The 17,385-nt window shown below is 37.4% G+C and overlaps 1 protein-coding gene across 5 annotated transcripts in view; it reads left to right on the plus strand.

The window, feature by feature from the left end:
* The window catches only part of COL14A1 (collagen type XIV alpha 1 chain), a 211,852-nt gene that overhangs the window by 21,463 nt on the left and 173,004 nt on the right, over nucleotides 1–17,385 (plus strand). For all 5 annotated transcript variants that reach the window (XM_058698926.1, XM_058698929.1, XM_058698925.1 and 2 more), the window contains exons 3-5: nucleotides 980–1,096; nucleotides 4,433–4,576; nucleotides 9,613–9,702. In XM_058698926.1, the coding sequence (XP_058554909.1) occupies nucleotides 980–1,096; nucleotides 4,433–4,576; nucleotides 9,613–9,702 (351 nt within the window). The remainder of the gene's footprint in view (nucleotides 1–979; nucleotides 1,097–4,432; nucleotides 4,577–9,612; nucleotides 9,703–17,385) is intronic.

Here is a 17,385-nt window from a genome sequence, read left to right on the forward strand (position 1 = left end):
TAGAATCAAATTTGTGCCCAAACTCCATGTCATGCTACATCCCTGTGAAAGAGAATGTTTATTTCCTCCCCTCTGTGTTTTCTCAAGCGAGAAAGAAAAGCAGGGCATAAAAATGGGTAGTAAGTGCTAACTTTTCTGTTACACATTAACTTTTCTTTTTTGACAAACTAATTTCGATATTATATCATTAAAATCTTCTTCTTAAAGGATTTCTTTTGAAATTCTGGGACACTGATAGTAGGGTTCCAAAAACATGTTTTGAAGTTTGAATGACATACGTAAAAAGTAATATAGACGTACCCATTGTGTGAACTATCAGAAAAGATTAAATATACTGGGATGATTCATGACCATGTGCTATGGGTCTTGCCAAAAGATACAAATCAGCCAAATTTCAAGAATGGATCAAAGTTTATAAAACATAATCATCTTTTATTGGTCTTTTTTATTTTGGTCCCTTTTAATCTCTTTCTCAGATGTTTTTAAATGAAGATCTTATTACTCTAATATGTCCATGATAGCCTTCTTAAATGACCTTATCATAAAATATATTGGATTATGAAAGTAAAAAACCTGAAGGCATGAAACAGGCCCCAGGAGACTAGATTATAAAAGCTCACATGTTCCAAGTAGGGACACACACACACACACACACACACAATGTTTGTAACATAATGAACACATTTTGCAAGATTGCCTTCAGTTTAAAGTCGACCAGATTATTAAATTTTAATCCTAAGTCACAGTTTTTTGTCATAAGGTCAATACTATTTGACAAATGCTTATCTCTTAAGAAATAGATACTCTTGGGTTTGTATCATTGTGCAAACCGATCAATTCATTAATGGGGTTATAGAAAGAGCATATTTTGAGGTTGATGAAGTCATATATTTTGATTTCATTACTTTGACTCTTCAGTTTAACTAATGGAAACTTAAATGTTTCAATACTTAAGCAATTTTTTGTTTTTCTTTCTCAGTGGCTCCACCCACAAGGTTACGATATAATGTATTATCTCAGGACAGTATACAGATTTCATGGAAGGCTCCAAGGGGAAAATTTGGTGGATACAAACTTCTTGTGACTCCAGCTTCAGGTAAAATAGGGCTGTTTGTATTTTGTGGAGTATTAGCAACTTTTTACACATAGATAACTAAAAATGTGAAATACTGAGTGTTGCTTTAAAATCATTTGTAAGAGGATTTTTTGAAAGTTTTCTTTTTAATTTAATATTTGAACTTGAAATCTCACCCTCTAATCAAGGAAATAATGTTCCTAAAGTCTAGAGAGTCACTATTGAGCTCACCATAATTCTCCGCAGGAGAAGTTTCCGGATTAAAATCTTCACCACTTCTGTTTTGACATAGGATGAATATTTTTGGTGTGTTGACACTTAAAAAAAAGTCCAATACATCTGGAAGGCCGACGGTTGTGACCAGCTGAGTAAATTATGATTAATTAACTTGATAGTATATTATTCAGCAATTACACATTAAAATTATAAAAACTATACATTATAAAAATAAGTGATACGTTAAAACAGGAAAGACAAAAGTTAAATTTATTGATCATGAAGATAAAGTAGTTATGTAAATTTTTATACATTAAATTTTGGTTGACTTTTTTCTTCTATTTTATGTTTTTACTGTACACATCTGATCAACTAAAATAATACAGAGTATGTGGAGGAATCTCCACTGCCACATGGTGGTCATGGAGACAAAGAAGGGATCAAGAAAACAGACTGCTTGCTTTTAGAACTTGGTTCTGTGGGGCGTAAGATGTCATGTGGGCAAGTTATTCAGTCTCTCAGTTCCTCAGTTTCTTCTTACACAAGATGCACAAACAGCATTAGTACTCACCTCATGGAGTTGTTGTAAGGCTTGGAAGCACTCAAAATGTGCTCTGGGAATCAGCAGCAGAAGCATCAGTTGAGAGCAAGTGCAGACTATTGGTCCCCACCCCCCACTTACTGAACTGGCATCTAATTTTTACCAAGACTCACAGAGGATTCCTATGCGTATTAAATTTGGGAAACACTTGTTGTAAGGACTAAATTAATTTATAAATGCCAAGCACTTAAAAGAGTGACTGCCAAATAGTAGGAGCTCAATCATATTAACCCATGATTGATTTAAAGATGATCTTGAGTACGTCTCTCAGACCTCAGTTCCTTTCCTAGGATACATTTTCACATAGTACATAACAAATATTTCATATAACACATCTGTATAATATATATTTACATAAGTATAATTTTTTCCTCTCTATTGGTGATAAAGAGATTTATAAGAACCTGGACTCCTTGCTGTTAGACACCTTTCTGCAACTCATTTAATGAGGTCAACAGATGCTCTGTTGTTCATAGTTGTGGACATTTTACCCAGTGGTGGATTTAAAACAAGCAGATGAAACACCTGGTTTCTTGCTCGGCCACTACTAAAAAAGAACCTTCTTCTACTAACAAATATTACCCATAGGCTCCTTAGAATGATTCTTGGTTCAGTGTTACCGATGCCAACTTTTCCCATGGTGGCCCACAGAAGTGATTCACTTGCAGAAAACAGTATTTCATTCTCAAGCCTGGTTCAGAATTTTCATTTTGAAGCATGGCCCACTTTTGAAATAACTTTGACTTCTGAAAACGGCAGTTTACATTCTAAAATAAGTCCTCATGGGAAATTCAAGTTAAAGAGATTCTTAAACATCATGACTTTAAAGGTCAAAATACAAGTTTCCAATTTGCGGTACCTCTGAGAATTTCCCATATTGGATCTTGAAAGGTTATTCTTTTTTTGTTTGTTTGTTTCCTTCAGGTTATCAGTGTTTTAACTACCTGATTAATTGCTGATAATACTAAACTATTGAGTACCTCACGTAGTTGTCATAAAGGAATCAGGGAGTCTTGGAAGTGACTTGTGTAGCTTTGGAACCAAAGCTCAGCCAGATCTTTCAATCCCCTCCACCACAACATACCCACAAAGCAGACCTCCAGCTCTTGCTTAAACACCTCCAGAGACAAACTAAAAATTGAGAATGAAAGCAAATGATTTCTTCATGAATACTTGTTACATTTTCTCCAGTGACCCCATGTCCTTGCTGCCGTGACCCAAGCCAATAACACAGTGTCGACACTCTGGTATCTCCTTGATAAAACATAAACAGAGTAAATAAAGAGAGTAATAAATGCGTCTAGACACAAAATGCAGACATTTGAACACTGCAAGAGATGTTCCAAGTATTGTTTATATCAGTCTTTCCCAAAGCATGGTCCATGGTAATCTGAAAGATGCTACAGCTCTTAATACAACCTAATGGTTTAATGGTCAAATAAAGTTAAGAACTCCTGTCTTAAAGAGTTTAAAGCTTTTTTATTGCAAGATTCTCAAGGCCTTTAGTAAAATAATACACCCTATGCCTCTCAGAGTGGGGCTCTAATACAAAGTATCCTAAGACACTTTTTTTTTTTTTTTAGTGATGCACAAATTAAGAAAGATTTATTTGTAAGTATTTGTAGGAGATGAGTTTTAAGCAATAGAACTTTGTGAAACCAGGTTTAACATCTCGGACATAAATGCATTTAAAGAAATGGGTTTCGGCAAGAGAAAGGTTTCAGATTTCAGACATAACATCATTAATTTTATGAGAATATGATTAAAATTTATTATAATCTGTGTTATGTTTAATTCATTCAGCAAATTTCAGATGCTTTTTGCTATTAGTGTTAGTGAGGCAGAGGTTTTAAATTTCTCCTTTCTCAGACTTAGTAACTGCTATTAGAAATCAGAAAAGAAAGCTATCTTTGGAATTTTGCATAAAAGTTGAATATTCAATCAACAGTATTTCCAAGAAAGCCTTAGATGTTAGTCTAATTTGATGGAGAGATCATGGAGGTTTGAAATCTTTTCATGAACCAAGCTAACTTTTAAGTAGCCAGGCAATGATTGGTTCCATCAACATCCTGAGCCAGTTATGCTCAGATTTGAGATAATTAAATTGCTAGTGCTTCAGGGATGCTCTGACTCAGTTTAGAGAGACTATAGCAAAAATTCCACTGTAGACAATGACATTCAGTCTGCCCATACCTTTCCCTGCACTTTTAAGTGGAATTCTTTCCTTGAAGAATATATCTGATGGGAAGGGCTTACTGTCTTCTGATCCTGTACTATGACTTTCCCTAGCATATAAAAGCAATAATGCATTGTGATGAATGATTTTTCTGAATGTGTTTTGTCCTATTTAGACAACTGTTTAAGTTATACAAAGAGTAGAGCTAAGAATGAGGAGGAACAATATATTAAAGTTAAGTGCAATGTACATATGCACCATTGTATATATTTTTAAATGTCTTGATTGCTTGATTAATAAATTTTCTTAATGTATACAGTTAACCTGTTTCTTAGTACTGATTTATCTTTCTGTTTTATTATAGGTGGAAAAACCAATCAATTGAATCTCCAGAACACTGCAACTAAAGCAATTATTCAAGGTCTTATGCCAGACCAGAATTATTCGGTTCAAATTATTGCATACAATAAAGACAAAGAAAGCAAGCCAGCCCAAGGCCAATTCAGAAGTACGTATTTACAGTTCTGAAAGTGTCAGCATGGGACTCTGTTCCAGCTCTGAGTTTGCCTATAGTAAACATTGTAATAGGTTAAAATTGGATTGTTTCGATTTGAGGAGATCTTGAAATCATTTAGTACAATCTTCCATGAGTTCCTGTCACTGATGCACCTCTGCTTCTCCCTTTACCCATTTCACTGCATGCCTACTTAAATCCGTTAATTTTTACTTTTTTTTAAAGTTACATCACACTTTTTTTTTTTAATGTTTGTTTATTTTTGAGAGAGAGAGAGAGAGAGCACGAGCAGGAGAGGGGCAGAGAGAGAGGGAGACACAGAATCCAAAGCAGGCTCCAGGCTCTGAGCTGTCAGCACAGAGCCCGATGTGGGGCTCGAACCCACGAACCACGAGATCATGACCTAAGCCAAAGTCAGACGCTTAAGCAACTGAACCACCCAGGTGCCCCTAATTTTTACTTTTCAAATGCTCCTCCGAACACTGTTCCCTGAACCTTACCCAGACAACTCATCTACCCAGCACGTAGCAGGTGCTCAATAAATACTTACTGAGTGACTCAATAGATGATGCCTGTACCTTCTTTATAGTAGCCCTAACAAATGCCAGTCCAGCCTCTGTGTAAACAGTCTATACAATAAGGAATTTAACTTTTTCTAATAATTAATCAGCTGATTTTTATCATTGGCCTGTTACGTGCCAAGTCCTATGACAAACAGACTTGTGAATATGGTAAGTATTGGCTAGAGACATACATTCAGGGCTCTGTGAAGGGAGGTGATCTCTCTGCCCCAATAATGGGCTAGGGGACGGGGGATGGCTTCGTATTTGAGACAGTTCTCAAATAGTAAGTTGGGCAGACAGGGAAAGGCAGGGCCTGCAGGGATATTCTAAGCAGGAGAGAAAGCTCCGAGGTAGCCCAATCCGTGTGTGCATTAGAAAGCCTTTCCTTATACTGAGTTTAAAAGTTGTTCATACAGACAGTGATTCTTCTTTCAGGAAGATACTCATTCATTCATTCATTCATTCATTCACTGTTTTTTTTTTTATTTACCAAATATATACTGCATGACTACTAAGTGTCAGGCCCTATTTTAGGCACTGGGAACATGGCAGATCCCTTCCCCTGTGACCTTATATTCTCATGATCAGAGACCACAGCAACTCCCTCTTCCTGGGAGGGGCCGTTTAAATGTGGACGGGAAAGTTTTGTGTATGGTGAATGCAAACAGAAGAGGCCTGTCCTAGTTAACTTTCTGTGCTACTTCATTGTTAATATAGACTCTTTAAAAAATCCAACTTATTAAAGGATAATTTGAAACATTTTAAAAATCAGGATAGTATAGGGGCGCCTGGGTGGCTCAGTCGGTTAAGCGTCCGACTTCAGCTCAGGTCACGATCTCGCGGTCCGTGAGTTCAAGCCCCGCGTCGGGCTCTGGGCTGATGGCTCAGAGCCTGGAGCCTGCTTCCGATTCTGTGTCTCCCTCTCTCTCTGCCCCTCCCCCGTTCATGCTCTGTCTCTCTCTGTCTCAAAAATAAATAAACGTTAAAAAAAAATTAAAAAAAAATCAGGATAGTATAATAAATCCCTAAGTATCCGTCCGTCAGTCACTTCAGCAGTGAGCCATTCATGGCCAGTCTTGTTTCATGTATTATCCCCCCACCCCACCACTCTGCCCTAATTTTGAAGCAAATCTAGACATTTCAAATAACAATAGCTTTTAAAATCATGCCATTAGATTAATCCACAAATCTGGGAGGCTGTGGTTTCTAGAACTCTGTGTGTAGCAGTGTTCTATCTGGATTTTCTGCCCCTCTTTCCTTTTTCTTTTTTTCCTTCCTCTTCTAAGTAATGTTTTAGGACATGTATTTTGTGATTTTTTTTTTATTAAAAAAAAACTTTTTAAACCAGCTACCTCTTAAAACTTCTGAATAAAGACATTTGGTAAATCCACCTGTCAATAGGACAGGGAGATGTTTCAACATGCCATTCTTTTGAGATTCACATTGTCTGGAGCCTCTGGAAAAGGTTTTTATGTTATTTTCCATATAAATCAGTCTCTGTCTCCCTTTATGGCACCGTACTTCAGTTTCTGGCCTTGGACATTCCGAGTAAGCAAAATAACACTTCTTAAAATTTGTGAGAAGCAGTAAAAAGACAAGGAGACATTTTATTTTAGGCTGAAGTTACTGCGATTGATTATTTCAGATAGTTCCGCTGATTGAGCAGCGTAAGAAACAGGTGACCTTAGAAAGCTTTCCCAATAGCTATTTCCTCAAAACACAAAAGGAAATGCAGTTAGGGGTCCCTGGATGACTCAGTCAGTTGAGTGTCTGACTCCTGATTTTGGCTCAGATCATGATCTCAAGATTCTGGGATCGAGCCCCACATCAGGCTCAGCACTGACAGCACAGAGCCTGGTTGAGATTCTCTCTCTCCCTCTCTTTCTGCTCCTTGCCTGCTCATGCACTCAATCTCTCTCTCTCTCTCTCTCAAAATAAACATTTTAAAGGAAGGAAATGCAGTTTTCAGCTTGCTTAAACTGAAATAATCTTAGTGAGACAGTCTAACTAAGACTAGTGGGATAACTTATATGTAAGCATATATATTTCTTAGCTGCATTGTTTTTATTGTCAAGCTGGAGGGATTAGTTCTTCCCAAATAAAAGTTTGTAACAATGAAATTAAAATAACTTTGGTTGGTTTTCTTTTTTGTTTTGCTCCTTGTGAAATGGAGCTATTAGTCTGGTCTCCCCTCCCTGGAAGACTTTCATGGTTGGGTCCAAGAAAATGATGATCCAGACAAATGCTGTGCATATGGGTTTATAATTAGTGTAGAGACTTGAGGTCCTCATGAGTCCATCTTCTGAACACAGGGAAGCATGAGAAACAATATTTGGAGTTTGAAGATAGAAAAGCATGTCTGATTTGGTGTGTATATTTGGCCAAGCAAATCAAGCATGGCCTCAGTTTTCAGCAAATGGGAGTAATGATATATGCCTATTACTGTGTGGATTAACTCACTTCAGCACATACTAGAGGCAAGGTTGCTGTTGTTATGATTAATGCCACTTTGCTTATGACAGTCTGTTTTCCAATTTAGTCTGCCTCCTGCATGAGGAAGACAGCAGCTTGGTATGACATATGTATTACATCTTATATGTAACCTAAGGGCAAAATTGAAAGATGACTGCTATAGATAGATAGATAGATAGATAGATAGATAGATAGATAGATAGATAGATATAGATGATATAGATGATATAGATATAGATCAGAATGGTTTATGGCTCTATTTGGCAAACTTTCTTTTTGGCCACCATTTTCCTGTCATTTTGGAATGACATTTTGTTAATCTCTGCCTACAAAATTGTGTTCATCTTTTCATCTTTCCAAGTCTGGCTTAAATGTCACCTTCTCTGTGAAGTTTCCATGAGTCTCCACCTCTGGAATTATTCTTTGCCAGATCTATTTCTGCTTCTATCACTACTCGGCACAATTGTTCCCACATTAAAGTTGCAGCCTTCTTTTACAGAATGTAAGCAATTTGAGGCCATGGCCTATGGGTGGGTGGGGTTGAAGATGTAGATTTGGAAAATTTCCACAGGAGGGTGAGCATTACACTTGTGGGATGATAAAAGTGTAGGCGGGCTGTACGGAGATGCAAGGCAACTTTAGTATATGATCATGTTTCAGGAATGGAAAACAGAAAAAGGAGCCAAAAAATGAGAATGTAAAGGAGGGGTCTGAGGAGTACAAGAAAATCCAGGATAGTGCCTTTGTAAAAACTCACAAGGAGAAGAATTTACAGAAGGGGGTGTTCCAAAGTGGCCAAAACTCATAAAAAAGCCAGAGAGTGAGGTCTAAAAAAAAAAAAAAAAAAGGATTTAGAAAATTAAAGGTTCAGTGGGAATGGCAGGATCAAGGCATCTTGTACTGTTTTTTATTTTTATTTTTATTTTTATTTTTAATCTTGGAATTTAACCTCTAGGGTACCAGAAAGCCAAGGAAGGTTTCTAAGGAAACAAATAACAGAACTAGAGCAACATGACCTTGGCAGTTGGCAAGTCTCAAACTCTTTCAGCAAAGGGATTGAAGCCAGTAGAAAGAAGAGGAGGAGAGGAAGGAATGATAGAGATAGCATTAATGGAATAACACCTTAGAGAAAGCAGGAATAATGGTTCGGAGAAAAGCATTCCTTCCCCTCCATAGTCCACGGTGCAATAAATTTGCTGATTTCTTTGAAGTGAATGCAACAATTAAATGAAGTATCTCATCATAAGATAGCTTCTGCCTTTTCATGGGGGTTTTATTTGTGCAGAAACCATCACCATTGGTGGTGGTCTTGACTGACTCAAGCAAGTGAACGTGCCAAGCAATAGCAGGAAATGGCTGTGGAGTTTCAAGCAGTGGAAAGTGAAGCTATGAGGGAGTAGATTGGTACAGATGTATTAATTAATTCAGTATTAATTTTATACTGAAATTGACAAAGAAATACTACTATTTATTAGTAGGGACACTTTTTTTTAAGTTTGAAAGGAAATTATTTTGGATTCTCCACCTTCTATCGCAGATAGCCCAACTCCAAATGAAGATATTTCTGGACATGATCTTCCTAGAACAAAGGCCAACTCACTGACCTTGTTCAGAGACCAGAAGACTTGGCTTGAATCCTAAGCCAACACTTTCCGGTTTTATGAAATATGTTTTAATTACTTAGTCCTTTGTTCCCTCATGTACAAAATGGGAATAATCATGCTGATTTCATAGCAGTTGATGAAAGGTTGAATTTATTAGATACAGCTGCCCATAATGAGTCCTTGACCAAAGTAATTCCTTAGGTGTTTTCCACACCTTCCCATGACAAGGTTAAAATAAAATAGCAGTTCTAATCTTTGGGAGTGGAATTCTACCATGGAGCTAATTTCTACTTAATACTCTCAATACTTGCAAAGGTTTTGGTAAAACTCACTGAATATTTTCTTTCAGACATTAACATAACATGTTGCTGTGTTTCTACTTTCCTTCCAGTTAAAGATTTGGAAAAAAGAAAGGATCCAAAACCCAGAGTCAAGATTGTGGATAAAGGAAATGGGAACAAACCATCTCCACCAGAAGAAGGTCAGATTATTTTTTTTATTTGCTTATTTTGGCAGTTGAGTTTTAATAACACAAGCAATACACACATACCTGGCCGTCGCCCCATCAGAAGAGTGCAGATCTGATATGGAACTCTCCTTCATCCCCATGTCACTCCTGCCTTCCTCACTTGTAGAAACTGTCAGCACTTTTCTCTCATTTCCTCTCCGTCTTTAGTACATCACCAGGTTCTTGTGAATTTTTTTGTTTATTGAAATACTGACAGAATCTGTTCGTTTCTTTCCATGTCAACTGCCATTTCTTTTCTGGTGTACAGGATTATTTAGCAAAATCTCTATTTGTTTTCTACCCAGAAGTTTGAGCAATCTTTTCAAAAACAAATCTGAACTTATGCTCTCCCCACACACATCTTAAAACCCATTCAGTGGCTTCCAACTGCTCTTAGGATACAGGCCAGAATTTTTAACTAGACCTCCAAGCCCTGCCTACCCTTGGAACCTACCTGTATCTTCCTCTCCTTCCTCATCTAACAGCTCACTGCTTTCTAGCCCTGCCGGCTCTCTTTCAGATCCTTTAAAGATCTGGTCTCTCTCTGCTGCACTGTCTGCATGAGATACTCTCCCCATCACTATGCTGCTTAAATACGTCCTCTTCTTCCTGCAAAGCTCAGTTTGATCTCCTTCTTCACATGCCCTCATACAACAACTAGCTTTCCTTCATAGCATTTTATATTTACTTATACTTTGTTTTTTTTAATATTTACTTATAATTTGAATGTCTTTTCCACTAGACTGTAAGATCTGAGAGAACAACCATTTGTCTGTTTTTGCTCCTCACTGACTCCTCAGTATCTAGAACTGAGTATCTAGTAATTTCTGATACGTAACAGGCATCTAAGTAAAGATTCACTGAATGCAAAGATACGTAAATGGTCTACTAAAAATGTAGAATACTAATGGATAAAAAGTATTGTCACCCAGCAGTAAACACTCAGTGTTTATTTTCATGCTTTGGCATATGACTTTTCAGTCACTTTTCTGTGAATATACGGACACATATGCAGAGCCTGCCATATTGTATTTCTTATTCTGTGCATTGACAAAACTTTCCATGTGACTACATCTAGGAGGTATGACAGCCTAGTGGCAAATTGCATCAGCATGCCATTTACCTCCCTGAATTCAAAGCCTGCCTTTGCCTTAAGTTTGAGTGATTCATACTGGTTATACTAAATTCTTTTCCTTTTTTTTTTTTTTTTAATGTTTATTGATTTTTGAGAGAGAGAGAGAGCAAGCAGGAGAGGGGCAGAGAGAGAGGGAGACACAGAATCTGAATCAGGCTCCAGGCTCTGAGCCGTCAGCACAGAGCTCAACATGGGGCTCGAACTCACAAACTGTGAGATCATGACCGGAACTGAAATCAGGAGTTGGACACTCAATTGACAGAGCCACCTGAGTGCCCCCAATTTTTTTTTCTTGTTTTTTTTTAAATACATTTTCCCCCTCTGCTGGACTTAAAGTCCTTTTGTATTTTTTGTATGGTTATAATTAAATTTTAACATACATATAAAACCAAAAGCTAAAACTAATCTATATCTTTACTCTTTCCTAACCAATACAAAATTCTGTAATACTTTAGCTTCAACTATCCATCTCCTGTATTTTACACCACTCAAGGCAGATACATTAAATTTAGCTTCTTTTTTTGCCTCATGAAGTATGCAGTTTAAAGTAATTATTATTTTAACAGTCAGGGTTTGTCCAGATATCAAGATTTCCCATGTTTATGAATTTATTTGCTCATCATTCCATCTTGTATCTCTGATACAGAGAGAGGATCTCTGTTGGTAAACTCGATTTTATTCATACAAAAATATGTTCACCTCCCACTTGGTGTTGAAAGATTAGCTGTCGTCTCTGGTTATTTAGAAGATGTGTCACTATCTTCTGGCTCCTGTTTTTGACAAGCCTGTTGTTAGTCTAAATATTATTCCTTTTCAGGTAGTTTCTCTTTTCTCTCCAGATGCCTTTCAGACATTCTGCCCTTTTTCTTTGGTGTTCTATTGTTTCACTATAATAACCTAGTTACAGATTTCTTTGTGCTCCCAGAACTAAGAGCTCTATCTTTCACCAGCTTTGAAAACTACTTAACGTTTAGTGCTTCAAAAATTTTTTTCTCAGTTATCTATTCCTTTTTCTCTCCTCTCTTTCTCTGTATTTAAATTAGATTTATCATAGATAGTCTCCTCCAATGATCTGTATCTCTTCATTTTCATGTTTTCTGCCTCTGTGATTTTATCAGTGACATTTTGGATAACTTCCTTTGCCTTTCTAATAGTGCACTAATTATCTCTTTTCCTTTTTCAAATCTGCTTTTTAATGTGTACTTTCCAATGAATAAATCTTTCATTTCTAGAAATTGTATTTAGTTCTTTAATAAATTTGCTAATAATTTTTATGGTACTTTGTTCTATTTTAGTGCTTTAAAAATTATTACAATATTTCTTTAAAAATTTTTTTGTAAGTTTATTTATTTTGAGACAGAGAGAGAGCATGAGCAGGGGAGGGGCAGAGACAGAGGGAAAGAGAGAATCCCAAGCAGGCTCTGCACCACCAGCCCAGAGCCCAATGCAGGGCTTGAACCCATGAATCATGAGATCATGACCTGAGCTGAAACCAACTGTCAGACTCTTAACTGACTGAACCACCCAGGCGCCCCGAATTATTACAATATTTCAAAAATGTTTCTTTTATATTCTGAGCCCAATAATTATATTACCTAAAGTATTTTGGAGCTAAATTCTTCTTTTCTTTTTTTATGCTGGTTTTCATTCATGGTGCTTGTTTTCTTGTTTGATGTGTCACGTTGGTTTGTGAGCTCATTTGTGGGAATTCTTCACAGTATGGTTTAGGGGTGTGCCTTTCCAGAGAGGTACCCTTGGGTAGTAACTATTTATGTTAATTTCTTGTCTTAGAACACTCAGAATTTGTCCATGGTTACAAATTCATAGGAGAGACACTTTTCTTCCACATAGAGCTTAGGCCAATACAAACTCTTTGTTATTGCCCTTGCTGGAAAGTAGATATTTTTCTCGTCCATCATTTCACTAAGGGTATAGCCTTTTGAGGGTGCTTCCTTTACTTGGGAAGTATCAATTTCAACCGCCCACATAGAATGCATGCAAGGTCTTGTTCTTATATGAGTATTCAAGCTGAACTTCTTGACTTGCAAATTCCTGGTTGATATGAAATCTATCAGATATATATTTCTCATTACAATAAATAATTTGTGAGAAGAGATTTTTGAGACTATGCATATGTTGCTTTTCTCATTAAATTTTTACGCACTTGTTTTAACATTCATTGATGATTCTTGCCTCAATCAGTTACTACTATAGTGTTTATAAAAATGGTAATTTTCTGCACTCCATTGTTTACATGTATTAGCTGGCTTTCTACTGTAAGGGCTGTCTTTCCCTTTGCCCACATATATTTGTCTATTTGTATCAAAATGGACTCATGGATTCTTATTTTATGGGATGGATTAAAATCCATTGCTATCATTATTTATTTTGATGCTCAAATTCTTCCAGATTTGTTCAGTGGGAGCTATTTCAAGCTGTGGTCTATGCCTATCATTCTTTAAGCTTTTCTTACTTTATGGCACCAACCTTACATTGCAGAGTCTTCTTGTATTTTTTTCTGTCCTGCTCTGAAATCAATCAGTAATTCAAGAAATTCTGGTTTCTTTTCATAGAATGGTATTTAGATACCAAGATGTGGGCACTAGATGTGCTCATTGCTTCTAGGTTGTTATTGTCTCTAGGTCCTCTTAGCTGAGAGTACACATGCACTGCACACACACACTCCTCTGTTTATCTATCATCTGTCTTAAAGCTACAACTTGTATCTACTTTAGACTGATATCACGGGGTTCATTCTAGCCCCTCCCCTTTCCATATTTATAATCCCTTTGCAAGGGATTTGGGAAACATGGCTCCCAAAATCTTAAATATATCTGCTTATATGCTCAGTCATAAAAGTCATTTTAGAATTTCTAATCTATACACACTGTAAAAAATATCTGTTAATTAGAGTTCAATATTTGCCTTTAGTGTGGGTCTACAATAAAACAAACATCTGTGTTCAAAAGGATCTTAGGTTAGTTCTTTTCTTCCCTATTCACTGTGGTTTTGTTATTCATTTTTAATACAGCTAGGTTAATTTATGAGTATGTAAAACACTAATGTGGTTCCAAGAGCAAAAAAAAAAAATATATACAAAAGGTAACGCTCAAAAGAAGTATCAGTCCCCTTTTTTCATCTACCTAGCTTTACTCACCCCTTCTAAGTAACCAAACTCATTAGTTTTGGATTTGTCTTTCCTATTTATTTTTGAAAAGAGAGATTTGTAAATATTTTTATGGAGGATTCTACATGTAAGCTCTTAGCTGAGTTTTAGCTTAGCATTCTTCACCATGCAGTGCTTAAAGAATGGCACTCAAGGTGAGATCTGTCTTCCATCCATGGATTAGAGTTGGTCCCAGAATTTAGGTATAACTAGATATTACTAAATATCCTAAGTTCTTCATTTTTTCCCCTGATTCCCCTTCCTCCTGCCCTTCTGAAATCAAGGATTAAATGAAGTGAATTAAATACAGGAAAATGGACAATGAAACAGTAAGAGTAATGTGGACACATGTTTTGATAACTGTAAATGAACATCTGGAGGACTGGTCCTTCAGCAAAGCATTTGCTTTACTCACTAAACATGATTATGGAAGGACCTTCCCTTAGCCCACTGTCAGGCAGAAGCTGTTTCAAGGTCTTTACTGCAGTGATCAGGACGTGGGCTAAGGCAAACACTCTCAGCAGTTTTGTGGAAACAAAGATGGCTTCCTCTTTTAGGCAGGGGCTCCTGTGAGGTGTGTGCAGAGACAGTGTGGATTCTGAGGGCACTGGCTGTGGAGAATTGTCTTAAGACATAAATTGTAAACAGTGGTGACAGTCCAGGCCAGAGTTAGGGCTTCCAGGAGATTGAGGAGGAGCGTTCATGGGGCCCACTGGCAACCAGAAGGCCTTCCCCACCCAAGTGTTAATGTACCACTTGCCACAGCCCCTCTTCTAAATGTGCTAGCCCCAAGAATTCACGTTGAACTGTGTTGCTGTTTGTTCTATTTATGGTCTACAATTTTTGGTACAAGAGTTGACATTGATAGTGGCTAAGATACAATCAGACATATTTCACATAATTTAGAATTTTAGTTTCAAGGGTTGAGAGCCTTAACAGAAGTTGCTGTGCAGTGAAATAGTTACGTGTTTTCAATCTACTGTACGTTTCTTCAATAATCCAAAGCAAACTCCCAAACAAAAGTGGTATTTGCCTTTAAGCATAATATTGGCATTTTCGCCTCAACAGCTATTTCTCCATTGTCCAAACAGCTTTCTTCAGTTATTTTTGGTGTTTTGAACAAGAATGCAGAGCCCAACTGAAAAAGATTATGAAACAGATAGGAAAAGTCACATAAAATTTTTCCCCCGCTTTTAATGGTTTTTAAAGGATCTGACCCTCTTTGTTTTCTTTTAATAAAAAAAAATATTTTAAGTTTTTTACAATGAGAAGATAAAGGTAAAGTCTTTTTTTTTCTTAGGAAAAAATATGAGCTGAGCACAAGTTACTCTTCCAACAATTGGCAAACTATGGCTCGCAGTCCAAGTGCATCCTCTGTTTTCTTACACCGTATAAGGGTTTATTGGCATACAGCTATGCTCAATCTTTTACATACGGTCTATAGCTGCTTTCCCGCAAAACCAGAGTTAAGCAGATAGAACAAGTATCATAGGACCTGCAAAGACTAAAAGATTTTCTACCCTGCCCTTTTCATAAAATGATCGCTGTTCCTTGCTTTTGAATGTGCTGGAACAGAATCACTTGATGAACTGAGTAATTTATTGCTTTTCTGAGGAGTGCTGGTCTGTGTTGGTATTTTCAATAAGAATTGCATAGGATGGGGTACCTGGGTGGCTCAGCTGGTTAAGCATCTGACTCTTGATCTTGGCTCAGGTCATGTTTGTGAGATAGAGCCCCACATCGAGCTCTGCACTGACAGGGCAGAGCTGCTTGGGATTCTCTCTCTCCCTTTCTCTCTGCCCTTCCCCCACTCTTTCTCTCATGCATGCTCTCTTTCTCTCTCTCAAAATAAATAAATAAACTTAAAAAAAAAAGAATTGCATAGGATGTGCTCTTATGTATAAACCTTCAGTGGATCCTACTTCTCCTACAATCACATTTGACCTCTTAAAATCTGAAACATGACAACTCCCAAAATTTAGTTGTGAGGACTAAATTTGTTAGCATGCATGAAGTGCCTAGAACATAGTAAGTGCTACATAAGTATTTGCTACTGAGATTGCAATGTATAATTTGCATGAATCAATATAATCACAGACCAAACTTTTATGTTATTGATTTAACAATAAATGCATAGAGGAGGTTTGGTGATTACCCCTTAGTGCTGAGCACTGAGTTAGGCACTGAGACTTAACTAGTGATCACAGTTGAAAGGATTCTACCCTCAGTCCACTCATGTAGTCTGGCAGGGACTCAGCACTCTTGGAGAAGAGTCAGTTTTGCCTTGGGTATCATCATTATGGTTGAACAATAGCCAGGGCTCACGATTGTTCTGAAGGTATGTTATTACTAGGACCACCTATTTCCCATTAATAGTTTCATGATTTCTGGGCTCACTGTTAAGAGATAAATTTGAAAATGTTAACACCTTTTCCATCAGTTATTCTGGGTCTTAGATCTGCCGAACCCAGGATTCTGAGTTCAGCTCAACAGGAGTGGGACTGTTGGGGATGTGAATTTTGGTAAGGCAGGAGTGAGAAGATCAGCCACAGTATGGGAGAATGGGTGGGGTGTGTAGGTTAATGCTGGCTACATCTTTACTCTTAGAGATTAGAGGGAATGGATTGGGTCCATTCATAAACTGGACACTGGAGTTAGGTTGTGGGCTGGAATTCATGCGTTAAAGTATTTAGGAGGGTGCCTGACCCCCAGAGCATGCTCTGTAGGTCTTCCTCTTCCTCCTCCTTTTCCTTCTTGTGCTTCACTATCCTCTGACTCCTTCTCATCTTTCTCGTTATTGTTATAATTACTATTATCTAGACAGTGGATATAGTGTATCAGCAACAGCACTAGGGTGGACTAGAATATCTCTGCTCATAAGCATAGAGAGAATTTGCGGAAGCACCTCTGTCTATCTGTGCCTGTGCCGAGTGGGGGGAAATGTCTTGAGAATTCATAACGATGGGCCCATACCATGTTCAAATTAAGCATTCCAATTTGCCTTCCTCGCATGCTCTGGGAACCTTCCATTCAAGAGATTAATGTAAAAAATTGCTCAGCGTTAGTAAAAGTAGGGTACCTGGCAGAAGTAAACACAAAATCACATTTGAGGCACATATGTATGACTCACATTCCAAAGATTGCCACAGAGACAGCAATGCCAAGGAAGAGCTCAGAATCCAGACTTGCGAAGCATGGAAGTAAACCATGTGCTATGAATAACCATCAGAAGACACAGAAAGGGTGGTCTCAGAATCCCGGGGGTTTCAATTGTGGAATGATTACATACAGACTATAAAATAAACAATATTACTGAAGTCATAGAAATATTAAAAATGAGAGAAGAAGAGATTGA

This window comes from Neofelis nebulosa, chromosome 14, assembly GCF_028018385.1.
Source record: "Neofelis nebulosa isolate mNeoNeb1 chromosome 14, mNeoNeb1.pri, whole genome shotgun sequence".
In the NCBI taxonomy this organism is placed as follows: domain Eukaryota; kingdom Metazoa; phylum Chordata; class Mammalia; order Carnivora; family Felidae; genus Neofelis; species Neofelis nebulosa.